The following is a 24,287-nucleotide window of genomic DNA, read 5'->3' as shown; positions in this document are numbered from 1 at the left end:
CTGGTCTGTCTGGTGTGGGCACGGTGTGAGGAGAAATCCTGGGCTGCCTTAGGATCTGAAGATAAAGGAGCACTTTGTGTTCAGCTGAAGAGAAATCTGCAGATTTACTTTTTATGGTAGTTTGGGTACATGTGGTTGGGTCTCAGAAGGATAAAGCTTAGGGAAGGTTTGGGTTTTTCAACAGGAGGTAGCAGATCATCAGCAGTGGGAAGTAGGGGATATTTTCATTTGGGAATTTTGCTGACTTTTTATACCTCAGGCATTTTTTTTTAATCCACTCTGTGGCTCTTGGATTTCCTGGGAGCAGGAGGCACTTTGCAAGTCCCAGTCCTGTGTGCAGACTGGCAGCAGATGGTGGTTTGGCTGCTCTTCTGTGTTTGTGGTGTCCTGAACCCTCTGCAGGTGTTGGCATCACCCCAGGCTGCAGCTCAGGATTCCCTGAACTGTGTCTGGTACCAGCCCAGAATCTTGGCTGAACTGGAGGCTATTCCTGGGCCTCTTACTGAGCAAGAGTAGAATCACAGAATCGTAGCATGGTTTGGGTTGGAGGGACCTTAAAATCCATCTGGTTCCACCCCTGCCATGGGCAGGGACACCTTCCACTATCCCAGGTTGCTCCAAGCCCTGTCCAGCCTGGCCTTGCACACTTCCAGGGATTGGAATCCACAACCTTTCTGAGCAACCTGTGCCAGTCCTCTGCTCCTCATCCCCAGGGAGTCACCGCTCGCCTGGGAGGTACCAGAGCACGTTCTGCAGCTCACAGCTCCATTACAGCTGCTCCTGCTCATGCAGGTCCTGCCCACCTTCCAAACTCTTGCGTTCCTTCTCTGACTCTGGTGTGTGTCAGGTAATGTTTGCTCATCCTTCCCCCCTCTCCAGAGGCTATGGGGAGATCTGTGTCCCTGTTCCAGAGACTACTTCCATTTTCCTGGGGGAAAGGAACTTCCAGACCTGCCTTCCTTGTAAACCCCTCCAGGGTGGCAATTCCTGTCTCCCTGTATCCCTGTTTGAAGGGTTTGAGCACCAAGCTCAGCAGTGACCTTTGCTGAACGAGCCCTTACACTGGTTCCTTTCTGCTGCCTCTGCTCTTCTCCAGGGCTGCCGCTCTGCAGTGTCCTGCACTTCTCCTGACCCTGGATTAAAGTGGAGCACGGGCAGACTCCTCAGCGTGAGCGAGTGCCGCGGCTGAGATCTGCTCCAGCCTCTGGCCCACGGAGGAGCTCATAATGCAGCGTTTGAACTGGAGCATTCCCTGAATCAGGATAAAGCTGGTTAAATTTGGCAGCAGCCCTTTCAGGGGACATAGCCGTTCCCAGCTCGGAACGCGGGCTGACAGCCCCGCGGGTCACAGCTGCCTCTGCAGACTGCACTGTCACTGTGGGCCAGCACAGGGGACACACTGTCCCTCTCCAGGGTGGCACTGGGCATGGGGGGGCTGTAATTCCCCCCAGAACTCTTCGGAGTTCCTTCCAGGCTGCTGTGGGAGTCAGGAGCCTTCTGTAGGACATTAAAGCAGCACAGCTCGGTGGGAGATTTCATGGACGTGCAGGTGATCCTTATTTTACACAAAGGTTTTGTCTCTTGGGATCTCTGTCACGTCACTCCCAGCCCTTTGTGTTCCTGGCTGTGAGATCTCCGTGCTCAGGAGCTGTGGCCAGGCTGGACAGGGAGGAGGAGAGGCTCCAGCTGGTGCTCACAGCTCAGCCTGGAGCAAAGGAGGCTCAGGGGGGACCTTGTGGCTCTGCACAAGTCCCTGACAGGAGGGGGCAGCCGGGGGGGTCGGGCTCTGCTCCCAGGGAACAGGGACAGGAGGAGAGGGAACGGCCTCAGGCTGGGCCAGGGCAGGCTCAGGGTGGACAGCAGCAGGAATTTCCCCATGGAAAGGGTGCTCAGGGATTGGCAGGGGCTGCCCAGGGAGGTTTGGAGTGCCCATCCCTGGAGGTGTCCAAGGAACACCTGGAGGTGGCACTCAGGGCTCTGAGCTGGGGACAAGGTGGGGATGGGGCACAGCCTATACTCCATGGCCTTGGAGGGCTTTTCCAGCCTGGATGATTCCAAGATTTTGGGATCTCTGGGGCTCTCCCCTGTGCCAGCACAATGGGGTTTGGACAGGCCTCGTGTGCCCACTCCTCACTCTGAGTCTTTTGCCTCAGAATTGATCTAATTTTGACTTCATGCGTATCAGGCAAGGCAGCCAGGGCAGGGTGTCCACAGACCTTCCTGTGGGTTCTTCTCCTCAGTTCCGAGGTGGGATGTAAGGCCAGGGAGTGGGGAGGGATTCAGCTGGCTCAGTCCTGGTGTTGCTGCTCTGGGGTTTCCCTGCCTGGGAGACATCCCTACAGATGTTCCTGTATCACCTGCACCTCACGCTGGGCCTGCTGAACAGGTTTGGGGGGTTTTGCCTGGCTGTGGATTGAAATATTCCCTGCCAAGGATGTGCAGAAGGCTCGTGGCTTTAGGAAACAGGAGAACTGCCTTAGTTGTACCACTTGGCTGAGAAAAACCAAGCAAAAAGCCCAAGCAGGGACACCTCCCACTGTCCCAGGCTGCTCCCAGCCCCAATGTCCAGCCTGGCCTTGGGCACTGCCAGGGATCCAGGGGCAGCCACAGCTGTTCTGGGCACCCTGTGCCAGGACCTCCCTGCCCTTCCAGGGAACAATTCCTTCCCAATCTCCCATCCATCCCTGCCCTCTGGCAGTGGGAAGCCATTCCCTGGGTCCTGTCCCTCCATGCCTTGTCCCCAGTCCCTCTCCAGCTCCCAGTGCTGTGGAAATAAGTCTTTAGTGAGTCTTCTGTTTAAAAATAGAGCTTCAGGTGCCTGTGTTATTAAAAGATGAGGGGTCTGTCGAGGGTGGTTCTGGATGGGGGTCTGGCGAGGTGGGAGCTGTGCTGTCCCATGGTCTGGGATGCTGAGGGATAAATCCGAGCTGTGCTGAGGATTACTCACTTCCGGAGCAGCTGACATTCCCAGCGGGAAGCAGGAGCAGCAGAACAAACATGGAGCAATTAGAGCAGAGGGTGGGAGGTGGGAGCTCTGTGCACCTCCGTGGTTCCGCCTCCCAGCTGATGACAGAGCACTCGCTGCCTGCCGGAAAATTCCCTCTGGGAAGGAGAAGTAAGGAAGGGAAAATGCTGCACAAGAAACTGTAGCAACTGCATTTTTTTTTTTTACAAGGGAAAGGATGAACCTTGTGTTGAACTTTCAAGTTACTGACTTTGCATCTCTGAAGTTTGGAGATACGGGTTCTGACAGTCATACGCACAGAGCCCTTTTAGCATTCGGGATTATGTAACCGCATGGGATTTCAGAGGGAGAGCAGTGAAACCCTTCTGGAGCTGTCAGCACCCTCTGAAGTGCCCTGCAGTTTCTTGAGGGCTCTTAATAGATTCCTGATCTTCTTCTTCCCATGCAATTCAGTGGTGGAATTTAATTTGCTTCTCATTGCAGGGACTTTGGAGTGCCGGGACAAGGGGAATGGCTTCCCACTGCCAGAGGGCAGGGATGGATGGGATACTGGGAAGGAATTGTTCCCTGGGAGGGTAGGCAGGCCCTGGCACAGGGTGCCCAGAGCAGCTGCCCCTGGATCCCTGGCAGTGCCCAAGGCCAGACTGGACAGTGGGGCTTGGAGCAGCCTGGGACAGTGGGAGGTTGGAATGAAATGATCTTGAAGGTCCCTTCCAGCCCAAACCATTCTGACATTCTATGAAGTTGAAGTATTTTGTGTAACCTCAGCCAGTTTTGGGCTCAGCACTGGCCCCTGGGAGTTAAACTTTGCAAACCCTGAGGTATCTCCTTCTCCAAAACTGAATCTGAAGAGCCTGTGAAGGCTCAGGAGGCTGGAAGGAACCTCTGACATCCTAAGCATGACACCTTTGCCCAGAGCAGGGAAAGCAGACTCTGCTCATGCTCTGCTCAGCTGGGTTTGGAGCTATCCCCAGGGCTGGACACCCCACAGCCTCTCTGGCCAACCTGCCCAGTGTCCAGTCCCTTCAGATTTCAGTTTTCAATAAAATGGAGTTGCTGCATTTCAGTTTGACAAGAGGGAAGGGAGGGGGTAACCAGCTTTGACAGCTCTGCTCTGGGTGAACTGTCCTCCGTCAGGGCTGCCAGCTTAGTGCTTTAGATACTCTTTAAATGCAAAAACTTCTTGGAATCTTGAGCTCTTATCCTCTTGGATAAAAATGTGCAACCTCCCTTTGGGTGGCTGGGTGACATCTTCTTCCATGTAGTTCCTGTCTGTGCTTATCCCTTAGATTTGGGGATTAGTGAAGCTTGTCTGCAAAACTCACTCACAGGGATTTTCAGACCCTTCACTCTGAACTGAACTAGACAATATTTCATTTTACAAGATGATGAGACTGATGATAAAATATTGAGGGGATATATTTAAGATACTCCCTGTTTGCTCCAAAGCCAGCAGGCACAAAGGGAGCCTGAGCATCTTGGGGGAGGTACCCTGCGACCTTTCAGGTGAGGATTTTGCCTCCCTTACCCTAAATAATGTCTGGAAATAATGTCCCGAGCAAGGGAAGGAGACCCTGGAATGTCTTGGCTGCCTGTCAGGGTTTTTACCTGATGCTCCAGGTAGGTCTCATCCTGTACAACACCACTGAGCAGCGGATTGAAGGAGTGTGTGCCTGAAAATGAGATGGGACATGCAGGCAAAGGTCCCATGAACCCCTCGGATGGGAATCAGAATTGCTCCTGGTAGTAACTGTCCTGAGCACAGGCAGCTCCTCACACAGGCACCAAGAGCTCCCAAAACAAGTCTAAATCTCGTGTAGAATCCTTAAAGCGTCCAGTCTGGAGAAGAGAAGGCTCCAGGGAGAGCTCAGAGCCCCTTGCAGGGCCTAAAGGGGCTCCAGGAGAGCTGCAGAGGGACTGGGGACAAGGATGGAGGGACAGGAGCCAGGGAATGGCTTCCCAGTGCCAGAGGGCAGGGATGGATGGGAGATTGGGAATTGGGAATTGCTGGCTGGGAGGGTGGGGAGGGGCTGGGCTGGAATTGCCAGAGCAGCTGGGGCTGCCCCTGGATCCCTGGCAGTGCCCAAGGCCAGGCTGGACACTGGGGCTGGGAGCAGCCTGGGACAGTGGGAGGTGTCCCTGCCCATGGCAGGGGTGGCACTGGATGATCCTTAAGGTCCCTTCCCACCCAAACCATTCCCCGACTCTGGTTCTGAAGCTCCTTTTTAAGGCTGCAGACACCCCACCCTGCAGAGGGGGATGTGTGTGTGGGGGACTTCCATTCCCTTGGAGACAGATGGGAGTTTCCTGGCATGACTGATAAAGCTTCTGCTCTTTGTGGTGATTCCAGCGAGGCCAACTCTGCCTCCGTGAGAGGTGCACCCACCCCAGGGGTGATCTGGGCACATTCCCTGTGAGATCCCCTGCAGGAATGGAGCTCCCAAGCCTCCCTTTCCCCATTTTCCCTGCTGGGAGCTGGCAGGGCCCTCTCCTGGCTGCTCACTCCTTAATTTTGAAGATACTTAACCCCGAGCTGGAGGTCCTGGCCAGTGACCTCCCAAGATTAGCATCTCCTGCAGCGAAAAGGCTTTAGCACATAATCCTCTCCTCGGAGAGCCCTGCTTGGACATTCCCCGTGGGATGTCCTGCGTGACAGCGGCTCCAGGAGCTTGTCCTGCCCCAGGTCCGAGCCCAGCAGGCCGCCCACGGTGGGGAGGTGGCCAGAAGGGCACTTTTGGCTGGATTAGCTGTGAATTGGTTGATGTGACCATGCTGACCTTTGCAGAGAGATGATCAAACAAACAATTCGACACCGTCAGCAGCCCTGCTAAATGTTCCACCCTCGTGCTGCCCTGGGATCAGTGCAGGGAAGGTGCTACTTGCATGGGATCCTTATTTTTACTTTCAGAAGCAAGTTTGCGTTGTAAGTACGTTGTTAATGGTCTTTTTCTCCTTTAAGCAAGACTTTGTAAGCTCTAATCCTACACTGGTTTATATTATCAGGGCTCGTAACCGGATTTTCAGCTATCAGCCAGCTTTAATACTTGCTAAAATTGCTTTACAGGTCTGTGGGATCTGTCAGATTTGCATTTTGTGTGCAGTGCATTATCTGCTGCCGATGCACATCCGCAGGCACTGGCAGCATTGGGCCGTGGAAGAGTTTGGCTTCTCCTTTTTGCTGCTTTTGTGTCTTTGGTTGGTAGGTCAGAGGCAGAACATGTGTTTGGGGAGGTTGGGTTTGGAACTGAAGCATCCTCTTTTCCCAGTCCTTGGGACCCTGTTCTGAGATCACGTTTTGTATTCCTGGCTTGATAAGGGGAAACTGAGTATTGGGGTGGGGTGGGGATGACAAATTAGTGTCCACTTTATGGCAAACAACTTGGAAAACACTTTGGGAATAGCAGAGGGGCTTTTGCTGATGGTGACTGGGATCCAGAAATCTTTGTTGTCCTGGCTCTGGCAGGGGTAGCTCGGTCCTGGCTGGCCCAGGGAGCGGTGGCTGATCCAGGCTTGGCCCTGCTCCAGCCTCTCCCTGCTCCAGAGCTGCCTGGATCCCTCCTTGCACTGGGATTCCTGCTGGGAAGCAGTGGCTGGTTTGGGTTTTTAATTTGCATCTGTTGTGAAAATATTGTGTGAAGAATATTCCAGTCTTGGGTTTAGATTTCGAAGGATTTGGCAGAGGCAGCTCCCAACTGCTCCTGATGCAGCTTCCAGCCAGCTCTGGGGCTTTGCTGGAGCTCAGCGCTTGCAAACAGAGTTTTGCTCAACTTGGTTTCATCTGATGTCACATGGAAATATTTCCCATTACAATTCCTTTTGTCTCCTGCTGCTCCCTCCTTCTCCAGCCCCGGGTGGGCTTCCCCTCTGTACTTAAAGGCATGAACACAACCTGGCTACTGAAAAACCCCCAAAGTGGAGGGGGTTCTTCTGGTTTACCTTTCTGACCCTAATTTTATGTCCTTTCCTGTGAAATCTGTAATCATGCCAATATGCCAAGGTGTTTTTAGTGCTAACAAATAGATTTGTTTCAAATATTTAGAGTTCAAGCAGTGGGTCACGCTCTCCATCAGCCTCAGTGTGGGTCCAACCAGCACTCAGTTAATGTCATAATATCATAATATCATAGTATCATCTTTGAAGAAGTTCTTGAATGTTTTTAACTGCTCCCAGGCTCTTCCTCACATTGTCAAGGACTTTTAGTGTCCTCTGGGTTTTTTTTGCTTTAGATAGTTTTATAGACACGCAAATGACAGGCTCCTGTCTAGAGGAATTTAGGATGGAATCTAATTAAATCTCTTGCTGTTCTGTACCACAAGTAATGGTAAATAATAATAATGTCTCTTGACACATTGCAGTGGCACTTTATCTCCAAAGCACTTTGCAAATCTAAATAAAATATTACCAAAATTACATTATATTACCAAATAAAATATTAATAAAACATTTTCTCCTTTAATTTTCAGCCTTTTAGCTGCTCCATGCTCAGGCAGTGTTGCCCAGGCTGGATTTTCCACGGGACACGTGGGGGGTTGGTGTCCCCCTTCCTTTGTCACAGGGCAGGCAGAGCTGGTGTAACCCTGGCCTGGGAACCTCTGTCTGCTCCTGCTGAAGTCAGCCATGGCAAACGGAGTCATTTAGCAGAATAAAAGCTAAAAGCCACTGGCAGAAAAATGGGGTCCCCGTGCCAAACCCCGCTGCTTTGGGGGCTGCAGCAGCTGCAGGGCTGCTCAGGAGGGGGAGCAGCTCCAGACGTGCTCGGGGCTCGATGTGTTCAAGGGCAGGGCTGCAGTGCCTGCTCTGGGTCGTGTTTACGTGGGAGCCAAGGAGTGGAGGATCTTGTGTTTACTGGAAGTAGCCTTTGATTCCCAGCCTCTGGCCTTCGAGTGCGTGTAAGCGTGAGAAATGCATTGGGTGTGGATTTCCTTGGAGCAGCACCTTTAGAGGCTCTGTTGGACACCTGTGAGCTCCTGCTGGAGCCCAGCGCTGCTCTGGTGGAACTGGGTGGGTTCTTGCTGTGGGACACCCAGGTCTGGACGCTGGGACAGGGGCAGGCAGAGCCCGTGGCCCGCTCCTGCCCAGGGTGGCACTGGGGACGCGGTGCCAGCACCGCTGTGGCCCCGAGCACGTGGCCCTTCCCTCCGTGGGACCCTCACAGGGACCTGAAAAACCCCGGAAAGCTCCTGCCTTTCCTGGGCTGAGCTGGGAAGGGCCTGCTGAGGGGAGCTCTGGGAACGGCCGGGAATGGGGACACACGGAGGGAGGGTCACACACAGAGTGTCACACACAGTGTCACACACACACAGAGTGTCACACACACACAGTGTCACACACACAGTGTCACACACACAATGTCACACACACACAGTGTCACACACACACACACAGTGTCACACACACACAGTGTCACACACACACACACAGTGTCACACACACAGTGTCACACACAGTGTCACACACACAGTGTCACACACACACACACAGTGTCACACACACACAGTGTCACACACACACAATGTCACACACACACACACAGTGTCACACACACAGTGTCACACACACACACACAGTGTCACACACACACAGTGTCACACACACACACAATGTCACACACACACACACAGTGTCACACACACACAGTGTCACACACACAGTGTCACACACACACAGTGTCACACACACACAATGTCACACACACACAGTGTCACACACACACAGTGTCACACACACACAATGTCACACACACACACACACAGTGTCACACACACACAGTGTCACACACACAGTGTCACACACACACAATGTCACACACACACACACAGTGTCACACACACACAGTGTCACACACACACAGTGTCACACACACACAATGTCACACACACACACACAGTGTCACACACACACAGTGTCACACACACAGTGTCACACACACACAATGTCACACACACACACACAGTGTCACACACACACAGTGTCACACACACACAATGTCACACACACACACAGTGTCACACACACACAGTGTCACACACACAGTGTCACACACACACAGTGTCACACACACACAATGTCACACACACACAGTGTCACACACACACAGTGTCACACACACACAATGTCACACACACACACACACAGTGTCACACACACACAGTGTCACACACACAGTGTCACACACACACAATGTCACACACACACACACAGTGTCACACACACACAGTGTCACACACACACAGTGTCACACACACACAATGTCACACACACACACACAGTGTCACACACACACAGTGTCACACACACACACACAGTGTCACACACACACAGTGTCACACGCACAGTGTCACACACACACAGTGTCACACACACACAGTGTCACACACACACAATGTCACACACACACACAGTGTCACACACACACAGTGTCACACACACAGTGTCACACACACACAGTGTCACACACACACAATGTCACACACACACAGTGTCACACACACACAGTGTCACACACACACAATGTCACACACACACACACACAGTGTCACACACACACAGTGTCACACACACAGTGTCACACACACACAATGTCACACACACACACACAGTGTCACACACACACAGTGTCACACACACACAGTGTCACACACACACAATGTCACACACACACACACAGTGTCACACACACACAGTGTCACACACACAGTGTCACACACACACAATGTCACACACACACACACAGTGTCACACACACACAGTGTCACACACACACAATGTCACACACACACACAGTGTCACACACACACAATGTCACACACACACACAGTGTCACACACACACAGTGTCACACACACAGTGTCACACACACACAGTGTCACACACACACACACAGTGTCACACACACAGTGTCACACGCACAGTGTCACACACACACAGTGTCACACACACACAGTGTCACACACACAGTGTCACACACACACACAGTGTCACACACACACAGTGTCACACACACACGCACAGTGTCACACACACACAGTGTCACACACACAGTGTCACACACACACACACACAGTGTCACACGCACAGTGTCACACACACAGTGTCACACACACACACACAGTGTCACACACACAGTGTCACACACACACAGTGTCACACACACAGTGTCACACACACACACAGTGTCACACACACACAGTGTCACACACACAGTGTCACACACACACAGTGTCACACACACACACACAGTGTCACACACACAGTGTCACACACACAATGTCACACACACACAGTGTCACACGCACAGTGTCACACACACACACACGTCACACACACACAGTGTCACACACACACACACACAGTGTCACACACACAGTGTCACACACACACAATGTCACACACACACACAGTGTCACACACACACAGTGTCACACACACAGTGTCACACACACACAGTGTCACACACACACACACAGTGTCACACACACAGTGTCACACACACACAGTGTCACACACACACAGTGTCACACAAACAATGTCACACACACACACAGTGTCACACACACACAGTGTCACACACACACAGTGTCACACACACAGTGTCACACACACACAGTGTCACACACACACACACAGTGTCACACACACACAGTGTCACACGCACAGTGTCACACACACACAGTGTCACACACACAGTGTCACACACACACACAGTGTCACACACACACACGCACAGTGTCACACACACACAGTGTCACACACACAGTGTCACACACACACAATGTCACACACACACACACAGTGTCACACACACACAGTGTCACACACAGTGTCACACACACACACACACAGTGTCACACACACACACACACAGTGTCACACACACACAGTGTCACACACACACAATGTCACACACACACACACAGTGTCACACACACACACACACAGTGTCACACACACACACACACAGTCACACACACACAGTGTCACACACAGTGTCACACACACACAATGTCACACACACACAGTGTCACACACACACAGTGTCACACACACAGTGTCACACACACACAATGTCACACACACACAGTGTCACACACACACAGTGTCACACGGCCCTGAGCTCACAGGGGCCACACCCCGGGGCCACAGCGGCGTTTGGAGCTCCAGGGCCTGTCTGGAAGTAATATTCAGATTTGTTATATTAATCATTACTCATATTCATTTTTATTCATATGTATTTATGTGTTTATATACATATATATTTATATTCATATTCATATGTCAGTGTGTCTATAAATTAAAAATATATAGAATGGTATATAATTTATAATTTACATCTATTTATAAATATATAAAAATTATATAATGTATAAAAATATAATATAAACCACATGAAAATATATAAACGATACAGTATAAAATATATATTGCAATATATATTAGATAATATGACATGCATGAAAACATAAAATATAAAGTATAGATAATATAGATAGTATATATGCTATATAATGTATATATAGCATATATATACTTATATATTACATATATATACATACATATATACTTATATATTACATTTATTTATAACATATATAAATTTTGCAATATATTATTATGAAATGTATTATCATTTCACTTATTGTTTAAATTATAATTAAATTAATATGATTAATGATATGATGAATTAGAAGTAATATTTAAAATTCACCCCTAGTCAGAGGCTTGGACATGTTTCAAGTTCCAAGGAATCCCCCCCTGCTCTTCTAAACCCAAACTCTCTGAGCGATTGTTGAACCCACTGATGATTTGTACTGGTGGCTGTTCCTTGTTTAATGATGTAAAACAAACCCCAAACCCCACAAAAGCCATTTTTCATCTCATTCTTTCTCAATCACTTTATTATTATTATTATTATTATTATTATTATTATTATTAGAGTTTTTGGAGTTGGATCTCTGCCCACCTTGCTGTGAGCTCCCAGCCTGCCGGGCACCTCCAGACTGTTGCTTTTACAGAGCAGGGTCATGTTTTTAATGAATTCTTCCCTTCTGCTCCCTCTGTGCCTTACCATTGGGGTTGTTTTTATTAACTGCAGTTTTGCACTGAATTAAGGGTTGTAGTCAGGGGTGTTTTGTGATGAATTTCCTCTCCTGAGCTCCAGGCTTGCAGGTGTTGCAGCCTAAGTGAAGGTAAAAATACTGAAAGCACGAAGAGATGTATTGGCAGGAGAGCAGAGAATGTTGTACTGGGGGTGAGAGAAGGAGTCACTGTAAATATTTCTGCGTTTCTTTCCAGAGGAAACTGGAGCCAGTTTAAAACTCTAATGTCTACAGAAGAGTTGACAAATTCAGGCCTCCTTAAAATGAAAATAAAGCTAAAAGTCATTAGTCTGGGTATTGTTTTTGAGCCTTTCCACTGAGTTTGTCCTGTTTAAAGCTTCAGGACTTACAGTTTTGTTTCTTTTGTACAACTGGAGCACTTCCATGTGCGTCCTTTCTTGATCTTATATGTGCATCAGGACACAGAAATCCCCATTATTCTGTGGCTTGTATTTGAAGAGCCACAGTAAAAAATGAATATCATGGTCTCTGATTTGGCTGCCAGTCCTTCTTACCTGGGGATGTCACATCCCAGTGTCACATGGTGCAGCAATCCATTTAAAATATTTTAATGTTTGGCTTTTGACTGGGTGGTTTTCTTCTCCCGTGTCAGTATTCCCAGGAGAAATCATGGATGAGGAGATGTCCTACAAAGAGTTCCTGGATCGCAACGACTCCTGGTCAGCAGAGGAGAGGGACCTGTGCTTCAAACCCATGGACATGGCTGGTAGGATGGCTCAGGGGCCTGGAGCATCCCTGATTTTAGCAGCTGGGGGACCTCGTGGATTCCTGGCTGGAGTTCATTCTCATCCATTCTTGGCTCCATCCCTGTGGGGGCTTCTGCTCCCCTGCCTTTGACACCCCTGGGTTCCCCGGGCTCGGGGCCGGGCCCAGCCCTGCTCAGTGGCTTCATTTGGGATCTGGGTGGGGGTGTGCAGTGAACCCTCTGTGAGCCATGGCCAGCACTGAGCTGGGTGGGATGTGGGATGTGGATCTGCTGGAGGGCAGGAAGGCTCCCACAGGGGGATCTGGACAGGCTGGATCCGTGGGCTGAGGCCAGCAGGGTGAGGGTCAGCCAGGCCAAGAGCCAGGTCCTGCCCTCAGCGCTCTGTAACCTCATGGAGCACTCCAGGCTGGGGCAGAGGGGCTGGAATCCTGGGAAAGGCCCTGGGGGTGCTGTGCCAGCGGCTGGACACGAGCCCAGGGGTGCCCAGGTGGGCAAGAGGCCGATGGCCCCTGGGCTGTGCCAGCCCCAGTGTGGGCAGAGCCCCAGGGCAGGGACTGTCCCCTGTGCTGGCCCTGCTGAGGGACCCCCTGGAATCCTGGGGGCAGCTCTGGGCCCCTCCTGACAGGAGAGACCTTGAGGGCTGGAGCGTGTCCAGGGCAGGGAACGGAGCTGGGAAGGGGCTGGAGCCCCAGGAGTGGCTGAGGGAGCTGGGAAAGGGGCTCAGCCTGGAGCAAAGGAGGCTCAGGGGGGACCTTGTGGCTCTGCACAAGTCCCTGACAGGAGGGGGCAGCCGGGGGGGTCGGGCTCTGCTCCCAGGGAACAGGGACAGGAGGAGAGGGAACGGCCTCAGGCTGGGCCAGGGCAGGCTCAGGGTGGATATTGGGAGCATTTCTTCACTGAAAGAGTGGTTAAGTGTTGGAAGGGGCTGCCCAGGGGCAGGGGTGGAGTCCCCTCCCTGGAAGTGTCCAAAACCCAAGCAGACACAGCATTTTGTGATGTCTTTTGGGGGTATTTGGTCAAAAAATGGAGCTGATGATCTTGGAGGTCTTTTCCAACCCCAATAATTCTGGGATTCTACGCCAGGAGCAGTTTTGAGGGACTCCCACAGCTGAGCTGCTGTGAGAACTGTGGGTTTCAGTGCAAACCTCCCCATACCCATCCCTCTGGACTGCAGCGTCCCCAGGCTCCGGGCAGTGCCCATCCCTCTGTCACACCCTGCCCTGCAGTGCAGCTCGGGCTGTCCCCGCAGCCTCTGCAGCTGCTGATGCTCCTGAAAATGAGCTGGACCTTGTGAAACCCGACCCCACAAACTGATACACTTTCACCCAGCAGCTTCCCCTCAATTTGCTCACTTTTTTCCCCTCATTCTTTGAAATTAAATTGCTTGCTGGCTCCAGGAGCACCTGGGAAATGTGTGTCCTGCCCAGCTTACCCCAGTCAATCAACCTGGAAAGATACAGGATGGAATTTCTCTTTTTAATATATTTTTGAGTACTGTAGGCCTGCTTAGTGCATGATTTTCTTACTGTCTGAATCTCTGTAAGAGATTCTGTGAAGAACTGATACATTTTTACAAGGGTAGGGAATGATTCAGGGAAGAACTGGAAGAGCCACAGGTTTGTTGGGTTTTCCTCCTGTTGCCATGTGGGTGCAGGAACGGGACATTGATGTCATTATGCTCAAGAGCCAGATGTCAAATTCATTAATTAGGAACAATTTACATACCTGACTCATCACCCAGTGTTCTTCTGGCCTGAATAATGTGAATTTTTTTGTTTATTTGCTGCATGAAACCACATTTCTTTAGGTTTCATGTCCTTGGAGCGTCTTGCACACCTGTACAGGCTCCACATAAAGTTCAGGATCAAAGAGTTCCCTGTGTTGATATAAATGAGATTGCTTAGAGTTCCCATAATGGAGCAGAGGGATCAGAGGGCACAGAGCAGCTTTAAGGACTTGTCAAAAGGAGAAAAATGGGAACATCAGACTCAGAGGAGTCTGTGGGTTTATTCAATATTTAAATAATTTCCATCCACTCTTTGGAAAATGGGAGGATGATTTCCCTCCCAAGGAGAGGATTCTCTGGCCAGTGGTGTAAAGGATCTCCTGACCACCATCCCTGTAACAATCCTTGTTCCTTGGGGAGAAACAGGGGAAATTCCAGCCCTCCCACTTCTCCCCTTTTCCCTCTGGAGCAGAGATGGGGTTTGCCCAGAGATCTATTGCCCATTTTTTCCCTATCATCCAACTGCTGGGCAAGGAGGGAACATCAGCAGGATCTCTTTTAGTTTTAAACTTGTTTCAGTCATGATCTTTTTTTCTTTTTTCCCTTGGTTTTGGGGTTGATTTTTTAATTGGGAAGAAGGCAGTTGTTCAGGCCTGGCAATACTGTTCTAAACAGCTTGAAATCAAAGTATTCTGCTCGTTGCTCCAAGGCAAGATGTTGTCTTGGCATCTCAAATAACCTGACAGGTTTATGAAGGAATTCACTCAGCTCACCTGATCTTGACATCCCAGCACACATGGGAGCACCTCAGGCTGGGCTGTCAGCCCTGCAGGGAGCACATCTGGCATGAAAATGAGCCACAGCCCTCAATCAAATCCCTCTGAACTGGGTCTAACTGGAGGAAATCCGAGTGTCTGGAAATAGGGTGTTCACCTGGAGAAGGGAAGGACACAGGGAGAGCTCAGAGCCCCTTGCAGGGCCCAAAGGGGTTCCAGGAGAGCTGCAGAGGGACTGGGGACAAGGCCTGGAGGGACAGGACACAGGGAATGGCTTCCCAGTGCCAGAGGGCAAGGGTGGAAGGGACCTTAAAGCTCATCCCATTCCAGCCCTGCCGTGGTCAGGGACACCTTCTGCTATCCCAGATTGCTCCAAGCCCCATCCAGCCTGGCCTTGGACACTGCCAGGGATGGGACAGTCTGCTTGGGACACTGGGAAATGTTTTAGTTTCCCAGTAACTTGGTTAAAACACCAGTCCATCACCCCGGTTCATACTGGGATGCAGTTCCTGGCTGGGAGAGCTCAGAGGTCCCACACCTTTCCCTGCTCTGGGCTGAGCTGGGCCCTTGTCCTGACTCAGGTTCCCGGGATGTGTCCATCAGGGCAGAAGCAGCTGATTCCTCCTGGAGGGGAGGGCACAGTTTCTCCAGGATCAGCCGTGATGCCCTTTCCCCAGGAATCAGCCCGAGCAGCTGAGTGTTACTTTGGGTGTAAATTCTCATTGGGAAGGTGTTTGCTCCTGGTAAATGATCCCAAAAGCAGCTTTTCCTCGGAAGTGCAGCGTTGGGATCTGGTGCATCTTCATCCTCTTGTTTCAATAACGTTCTTGTCCCCTGTGTGCTGACACTGCCTGGTTGTGTCCCTGCCAGACCCCTTCAGCATCCACAGAGGGGAGAACCTGCCGGATTTGTCCTTCCCTACGGACATGAAGAACGTGCCGCTGTTCCCGGGCCACGCCGATGCTTCCAGGGACATCCTTGGTGAGCTCCTGCTGGACACCCCTCTCCAGCTGCCAGCTGGGGAGTTTCCTCTCTTGCCTTTCATGTACTGAAAATTAAGGTTGTACATTCACAAGGCTTTTTTCCTGCTCTTGTTGTCGTGGCTAAAACCTGGATACTCAGGAACTGTTTCCACAAAGTGCTCTTGAGGATTTGAACTCTTGGATTATTGTATTAATATTGGATTATTCAGGGATTACCAGCAGGAATTCATGGGAGCAGAAACAGAAAGCCAAAGGAAATGATTTGCCTGTGTTTACTCTCTTACACCTTGTCAGAAAGTTCGGTAAAATACAGAATCAATGCTTTATGAGGCAGAGCTAACATTTGATGCAGATTTATCTGAGCTGCTGCTGAGCAGAACAGTCCAAGTGTGGTAGGACTTGAAATTTAGGAGAGGAGTCATTAGGGCTGGTGATTAACAAAAGGTTTTTTATTTCCTTAGCTCCACATGGATCCATGATGGGACCTGAACAGCCTTTCCTGGGGTCCCTGTATTCCCCTGCAGAGGCTCTGGACCCATCAGCCTTCATTGGCCTGGAGTCAGGCACAGAATTCCTGCCAGGAAAAGCAGGTGAGAAGCAAATGTTTTCTCTTACTGGCCGGGTTTGGAGGGTTTGCAGCTGGAAAATCCCAGTTTATGAGTCCTAAAGAATCTTGGTGGGGAGTTGATACATAAAATGAGTCAAGATTAGAAAGTTTCCTGTTGGCATTGACAGCTCTTGGTTCAGGGGGAATGTTCTGGTGTGAGGCCCTGGCACAGGGTGCCCAGAGCAGCTGTGGCTGCCCCTGGATCCCTGGCAGTGCCCAAGGCGGGACAGGGGCTGGGAGCAGCCTGGGGTAGCAGAAGATGTCCCTGCCCATGAGATGAGCTTTAAGGTCCCTTCCAACCCAGACAAGTCTGGAATTACATCAGGAGATCACAGGATGGTTGAGGTTGGAAGGGAACTTTCCCAACCCCCCTGCTCAGGCAGGGCCACCCAGAGCCACTTGCCGCAGGAGAACTGAGGAAAGAAACTCCACTTTTGGGTCCTGGGGTCAGTGCAGGGTATAACTCTTGTCTGAGGGGAGCTTTCACTCCCAGTAACTGTGGAAGACCAGGATGTTCTGGGGCCTCTTAGAGGGAACTGAAAAGTTCCCTGAGGATGAACTCCCAAACCAGCAGAGTCAGGACCTTCCAGTGGGGAAGTAAAAGCCCTGTGGGGTCAGGCTGGACTCAGTGTGTTTGTTTCCCACAGCACCTGAAGAATACTGGATGGGAGCTCAGCAGCACATGAAGGGACCAGATACCTCTTTCTTTGTTGAGCCACCAGGTAAAAACAGTTTTGGGTTGATCTGCAGGAAGTGTTGGTAGAGAGCTCCTGAGCAGCAGAACCAGCTCCTCTCCTCGTCTGCCTCTTCAAGGGACACGAGGCTGTGACAGAGCCACTGGGACCTGAGCAAGGACAGCACTGTTTCTGCTGCTCACACCAGTTCAGAATGGAAATCTTTGAGGGGTGGGAATGGCTTCAAACTGAAAAAGAGTTGGGCTAGATGGGATATTGGGAAGGAATTCCTCCCTGTAGCACAGGGTGCCCAGAGCAGCTGGGGCTGCCCCTGGATCCCTGGCAGTGCCCAAGGCCGGGTTGGACATTGGGGCTGGGAGCAGCCTGGGACAGTGGGAGGTGTCCCTGCCCATGGCAGGGGTGGCACTGGGTGATCCTTAAGGTCCCTTCCCACCCAAACCTTTCTGGGATTTTACAATTATCTTTAGATTCTGGTCACAGTTAAATCTTTGGAGCTCCACTGGGACGTTATCCCATTGGGAATTTGTGTGTATTATAAAACATGGGATCTTTATTTCTATGAAGAAGCTGAGAACAGTTTAACCCTGCTCCAGGGTAGAAAATGTTTCTGGAGCTGGGGGTGGGACTGGGAGGGTTTGTAACACAACAACACTCCCCAACTTTGCCACTTCTCCCGGGATTCAGTTTTCCTGGGTGCTGCACACATGACTTTCCTGAGAGTGGGCAATAAAAGCCGATTCTCTCTGAGCTGCTGGGGAAGCTAAGGGGGAGTTCCCTCCCCAGGGTGGCTGAGGTGATGCCTTAAGAGGCCTCCTAGACACAGAGACTGGACAGGAGTAAAAGAATAAAATAGGTATTTATTTGAAAGGCCTTCAAAGGTACCCCCTGGGAACCACAGGCTGCTGCCAAAAATGGACCCCAAGATGGACAGCAGGTCACGAGTCCTTCACACCTTTATAGGTTTGGTTCATTTGCATAGCAGGGTTACTTTTCCAATTAAAGCCTCAGTTGAATTATGTCATTTCCCCTCCCATGGCCCCCCTTAGAGGCTCTTTGGGTTTATACTTTTTGGGCCTAGGATGGTCTGGGTAACCTTGGAGAGCAGGCCCGGAGAGGCTTTGTTATGTCTGCCCAGCAGAAGTGAGCAGAAATTAGCAAGCGACAAGAAACCCCAGAGTCACACTCTAAGCACTACAGAATCAAGCAAATAGAAAAGTTAAAACCCAGGCATCAGAGGCACCACCTCGGGAGTGTCCCCCACATGCCAGCAGCTCCAGGGAGCAGCCGTGTGCCCAGGCCTTTCCAGGCGCTCATTCCAGCCCTCTGTGTTCCAGTGCCCCCCGCAGCCACAGAAGCCATAAGGACGAGCCTGCCCGAGAGCCCGACGGCAGCAGCGCCTGCCAGCGCTCCTGCTGCAGCCACAGCGTCGCCAGCAGAGGCTGCAGCCACCGATGGACCAAAGGGGGCAGCGCCAGGTAAATCCCTGCGGCCTGAAGGGTGGTGGGGAAACACGGAATTGCCTCTCCTGAGGGAAGCACAGCAAGGTGTCAGCAGATCCTGCTGTGCCTGCAGGTGTGGGGCGCCTGAGGGAGAAGCAGCAAATCTGCTCAGGTGTGTCCCAGTCCAGGAGCTGATTCCATGAATCTTCGCTGTCTCCACGTTTTAGCTCCAGGAAAATCCTGAGGACGTGGTTACAGCATAGAGCCAGGGAAGGGTTTAGGCTGGAAAAGCCCTCTGAGATCACTGAGTCCGGCCCTTCCCCAGCAGTGCCAAGGCCACCCCTGACCCATGGCCCCGAGTGTCAGATCTATACACAAGTACCTTTAAACCTGTCATTTTGAAAGACTCTATTTAAAAAAAAAACATTTTTAACATATTTATACCCAGACTCCTAGTGCCAGTCATTGTCCAGTTTCCTCAGGCTTTATCCCACTCATTTCCATAATTCTCCAAGGACCATCCATACTGCTTTTAATATCTATTTATTTACAGTCTTATTCATGTGTAAAATCACAATCTTTACGTTTTCTTTTGGAGAAGACCATGAAATCATCACTTAAAAAACCCACAACAAAGTCAAACCCAAATGAGAACTGGTGCATGATGGATCCTTTTGGTTTAGGTTCACTAAAATATTTATCTAAATGGATCCTTAAGTACCATTTTAAAAGGGACCTTTGCCATTTTCCTATTTCTTTCTGACTTCAGTTTAAGTCCCTAATTTAGATTTAATACATTTTCCATTGGTTGGGGAGGATATTTTTAGATGTGACTCAAAAAATCAGTAGAAATGTTATTTTTTGGTCATCAGCAATAGATGGGAGATGTGATGTTCAGGGCACTGAGCTGCAGGACACAGAGGGTGGGCAGAGCTTGGGGCTGTCGAGATGAGGAGCTGCAGAAGAGAAATCCAGTGCTCCTGGCACTGATAATTTGGAAAAACTTGCCTCTGGACAGCTGAAACATTAAACAAAACCTGACTGAATAAAACCTCCTTGAAGGGGATTTTAGGCAAATAGGAGCTTAAAAGCAGAGGTTTGATTGTGCTGTGAAGTGACAAATGTTGGTTTGGAACTACCAGCTCAGTGTTAGGAGATAACGTGTGAAAAATGAACGAGGCCAGTTTGAAGGAATAGAGGGAATTTGGGATTTGTGGGAGGATTTTTGTGTCAGGAGTGCCAGAGCTCCAGCTCGAGCACCAAAGGCCCCCCACCAGCACAAACCATGTTTACAGTGAAGTGTGTGGCTTTGGAGTGTGTCAGGACTTTCCCTGGTCGTGGAAAACCTGCTGGGCTCGCTTGCACAGGTGATTCTGCATTTTCTGTGTCCTGCAGTAGAGGGAAAAACAGATTTCCCAGGGAAGCTGAGGCTGCCCCATCCCTGGAAGTGTCCCAGGCCAGGTTGGAGCAACCTGGGATAGTGGGAGGTGTCCCTGCCCCTGACAAGGGAGTGCAGCTGGAACTGGGACATCTTTAAGGTCCCTTCCAACCCAAACCATGCTGGGACTCCGTGAAAGCCGCTCGCTGTGATTCCTGTCTGGGTTCTGCTGGAATGTGCTCCTGGCAGCAGATCCAGCAGCTCTGGCCCTTTGCCAGCTGTGTGGCATCAGGGAGGTTTTGGACAGAAACAATCCATCCTTGGCTGCTGTGGGCTGGGAGCAGATGGGAGCCCTGCTGCAGTGAGGGATGCAGACAGGGCACGTGGGGCTGCGGGAGGAAAAGCTCTTGGATGCATCCAGGAGTGACCCAAGGGCTGGAACAACGGGAGTGCACTGCTGGCAGTGGGGAGGAAGTGGTGCTGAGAGACAAGAGGAGACACAGGGAGTGAACCCTGTGTCGTCCCCAGCCAGAAAGCAGCAGCTCAGGTGTTTCTGTTGTGTTTTTCCCTGATTTGTGTGCCTGTGTTCCCGGGCAGGTGCAGCCTCTGTTCCCGCTCCCGACGCCGCGTCCCTTCCCACAGAAAAGGCCGGGGCTGTCCACGCTGGAGACACCAAACCTCCCCAAGCTCCAGAGGCTGGAGTTGCTCCTTCAGCAGCAGCCAACCCTTTCCAGGCCAGGGATGTGGGGTTTTCTCCTGCACCTGAAGCCAGCCCTCCCAAAGGTGTCAATGACGTGTCCGCCCCGGGGACAGAGCTCGGCTTTGCCCCGGCAGCAGATGCTGGATCCCACCACGGGGTGGATTTGGGGTTTGCTCCAGCAGCAGATATGGAATCCCACCATGCCATGGACTTGGGGTTTGCTCCAGCAGCAGATATGGAATCCCACCAGACCATGGATTTGGGGTTTGCCCCAGCAGCAGATATGGAATCCCACCAGACCATGGATTTGGGGTTTGCTCCAGCAGCAGATATGGAATCCCACCAGACCATGGATTTGGGGTTTGCTCCAGCAGCAGGTGTGGAATCCCACCATGCCATGGATTTGGGGTTTGCCCCAGCAGCAGATATGGAATCCAACCATGCCATGGGTTTGGGGTTTGCCCCAGCAGCAGATATGGAATCCCACCATGCCATGGATTTGGGGTTTGCCCCAGCAGCAGATGCAGAACCTCACCACACCTTGGATTTGGGATTTGCTCCAGCAGCGGATGACAAAGCTCAGCACATTATGGGCTCTGAGTTTGGCCCAGCAGCAGATGCAGAGTTTGCCCCAGCACCAGAAGTCAACCATCACCATGCTCTGGATTCTGAGTTTGCTCCTGTGGCTCCAGCCAAGCCTCTCCCTGCTGTGGATCCCGGGAATGTGTCAGTGGAAGCTCAGCCTGTCCCTGCAGCTGCCCCCAGGATTGCTGTGTCTGAGGAGCTGCTGATGTCTGAGGCTGCCCTTCAGCAAGACAAGTCCCCTGCAGGTGAGTGTGCCCAAATCCCAGAATCCCACTCACGGATAATTCAGGTTGGAAAAGGCCTCTGAGGTCAGGGAGCCCAGCGTTGATTGGCTTTGGGTGAAGCACCTTGAGGAGAGCTCAGCTCTGCTCTCAGGACACACAGGAAACGCTTCACGGGGATTCTTCATTTACAGAACATAAAACTGGAGTTTTTTCATGATTTTTAAATTTTCATTGGGCATTCTTAGCAGTGCTGAGTGGTTTAAGGACAGCCATGGAGATGTGTTGGCTCATCCCTGCTGGTGCTCGGCTTTGTGTCACCACCACCCTCAGCTCTCACTGGAACCTCCCAAATCCTGTAGGACACAGAGTTTGCCAACAGAGGTTCTTGAAAACAATTTCTGAAGAGACTGAAAGGCTTAGTTGATGATTTTGGGACCTTTCCTTGGGGTGGCTGTAGGTGTTGGAGTGCTGGGAAGGGCATTTGGTTTTCCATGTGGAGGTTTGCTGTGCCGTGTGGATTTCTCCAGGGACTCCATCCCTCCGGAGAGAAAACTGCTCTCCAAAATTATATCCATTTTATATTTCTATTACTAAAATGCAGCATATAGTCCTGGGCAGAGGCAGGATGGGTTGGCTGTGGATGGGGTTGGAGTGAGATTTTTTTTCTTCTAATACTCTTTAGGTTAATGATGGGGATAAATTTCAAGAGAGACGTTTTAACCAAAAAAAACCCCACTAGAATGTAGTGACTGAGAGGCCCAGGTGGGTGAATGAAGGAGGAAGTGCAAGACAATACAGGAAGGTAGAAAGATCCTAAAAATCAGGTTTTGAAAATGAGGAAACCCTTTAGTTCCGTGCGGAAGATAAAAACTGGTAAGGGAGCGATTTTTATCTTATTTCATCTGATCTAAATTTAAACCCAGGAATTTTTACTCTTTACATTGCATTTGCAGAAGCAACAGCAAAGGTGGAAGCAGAATCCAAAGTCCCAGAAGTTTGTGTGGATCACTCAGAGAAGACGAAGGACAGGAAACCTCCCCCCAGCCCCCCGGACGAGCACCTTCCTGGGAAAACCAACCACCACCTGGAGCCAGCAGGTGGGAGATGCAGCCCTGAGCAGAGCTGGGCTCCTCCTGCCCCACACAGGCACTGCCCTGCTGCCCTCAGCAGAGGAGAGGCACCAAATTGGAATCCCAAGCAGGTTTTTAGTGTGTGCTGACACGGGGCTGTCATTCACAGAACTTGTCCTTTTCTTCCTCATGCACAGTTGTTGTACCAATGTCTGTCATCATTTTCCTTTCTATTTAAAATTTAAATAAAATTAATTACAGAGAGAGCTGCTCTCCCATGTAATTATGCCTTACAAATTAAAACTGGGTATAATTATGCAGAGTGAGGAATGTTTTGGTGTCTGTGTGAATGTATTGTAAGGTATAGATGAATACAAGATGATCAGCATTAGCCAGGGACTCCAGGCTGATAATGGAGTTCATTCTGGGTTTGAATTCCCAGTGGGAAGCTGGGATAGTCTGAATTGGGTTGATTACAAAGAGGGAAAAAACCCAAACAAACCCTCACCCTGTGCTTAAGCCCTGAAACAGCCCCTGGTTCGTGTTCTACCCCACCTTGGCATGTGCAAAACATAACAGTGCTGCTGAAATGGGATTGTGAGGAGATGACACAGCCATGTCTCATAAACTGCATTCCTGTTAAACACAAAATTAACCCCTTCCCAAGGGCTGGGGTTTGCCTGCAGCCTGCCTGTACTCCTGAGACCTGAAGCTTTCTGTTTCTGTCTTTCATGTTCCAGCTGAAGCAAAAGGAGCACTAGAAAATAAAGACCTTCCAGAAAAATCTGCTCCTGCTGAGGATGGGGAGACACAAAAGGAGGAAGCTGAGCACAACCACGTCCCACATGCGGAACCTCAGGAAGGGAAAACCCCGCAGGAGCCCACAGGTAGGACATAAATCATTATACAAAAATCCATTTCCTCGTGGAAATCTCCTCTGGGAACTCTTGACCTTCTGCTCCTGGCTGTGGGGCCACCTGGGCAAGCAGAAATGTCTTGGTGTGGCTCTCAGAGTTCCTGGTGCTGGGCTCAGCCTTCCCCTGGATCCCTGCCCTCTCCAAGGCTCCTTTCTCTCCATATTCAAACTAGAAGCCCAAATCCGTGTGCTCTGAGTGCTTTATCCCTGGGACTGGCTCACAGCTATGCTGGAGGATTGCAGAGCTCCTCCTCTCTCTGCCATCAGCACTGCCTTTTATTTTGGTATTAAAAAGGACCGTTAATTCTTACGAGGATATTCCCAGTGAGGCTCTCCTTCCCAATCGAGCTGTGTAATTGCCAAAGGAAGATGTGATTTCCTCCTGCTCCACTGACCCAGCC

At 50.7% G+C, this 24,287-nt stretch overlaps 1 protein-coding gene across 12 annotated transcripts in view; it reads left to right on the top strand.

Annotated features, from left to right (window-relative positions):
* The window catches only part of MAP4 (microtubule associated protein 4), a 153,023-nt gene that overhangs the window by 73,319 nt on the left and 55,417 nt on the right, over positions 1-24,287 (top strand). For 10 of the 12 annotated variants that reach the window (XM_048296567.1, XM_048296261.1, XM_048296657.1 and 7 more), the window contains 8 exons: positions 12,674-12,787; positions 16,160-16,270; positions 16,734-16,862; positions 17,527-17,601; positions 18,909-19,049; positions 20,989-21,921; positions 22,854-22,997; positions 23,711-23,857. In XM_048296567.1, coding sequence (XP_048152524.1) covers positions 12,674-12,787; positions 16,160-16,270; positions 16,734-16,862; positions 17,527-17,601; positions 18,909-19,049; positions 20,989-21,921; positions 22,854-22,997; positions 23,711-23,857 — 1,794 coding nt within the window. Of the gene's footprint in view, positions 1-5,580; positions 5,889-12,673; positions 12,788-16,159; positions 16,271-16,733; positions 16,863-17,526; positions 17,602-18,908; positions 19,050-20,988; positions 21,922-22,853; positions 22,998-23,710; positions 23,858-24,287 lie in introns of those variants that run through there. The other 2 variants (XM_048296115.1, XM_048296036.1) reach the window with 2 other exon arrangements.

Source organism: Corvus hawaiiensis, chromosome 1 (genome assembly GCF_020740725.1).
Source record: "Corvus hawaiiensis isolate bCorHaw1 chromosome 1, bCorHaw1.pri.cur, whole genome shotgun sequence".
NCBI lineage: Eukaryota > Metazoa > Chordata > Aves > Passeriformes > Corvidae > Corvus > Corvus hawaiiensis.
The sequence above is the reverse complement of the archived record's forward strand: the minus strand, read 5'-3'. Positions and strand labels throughout refer to the sequence as shown.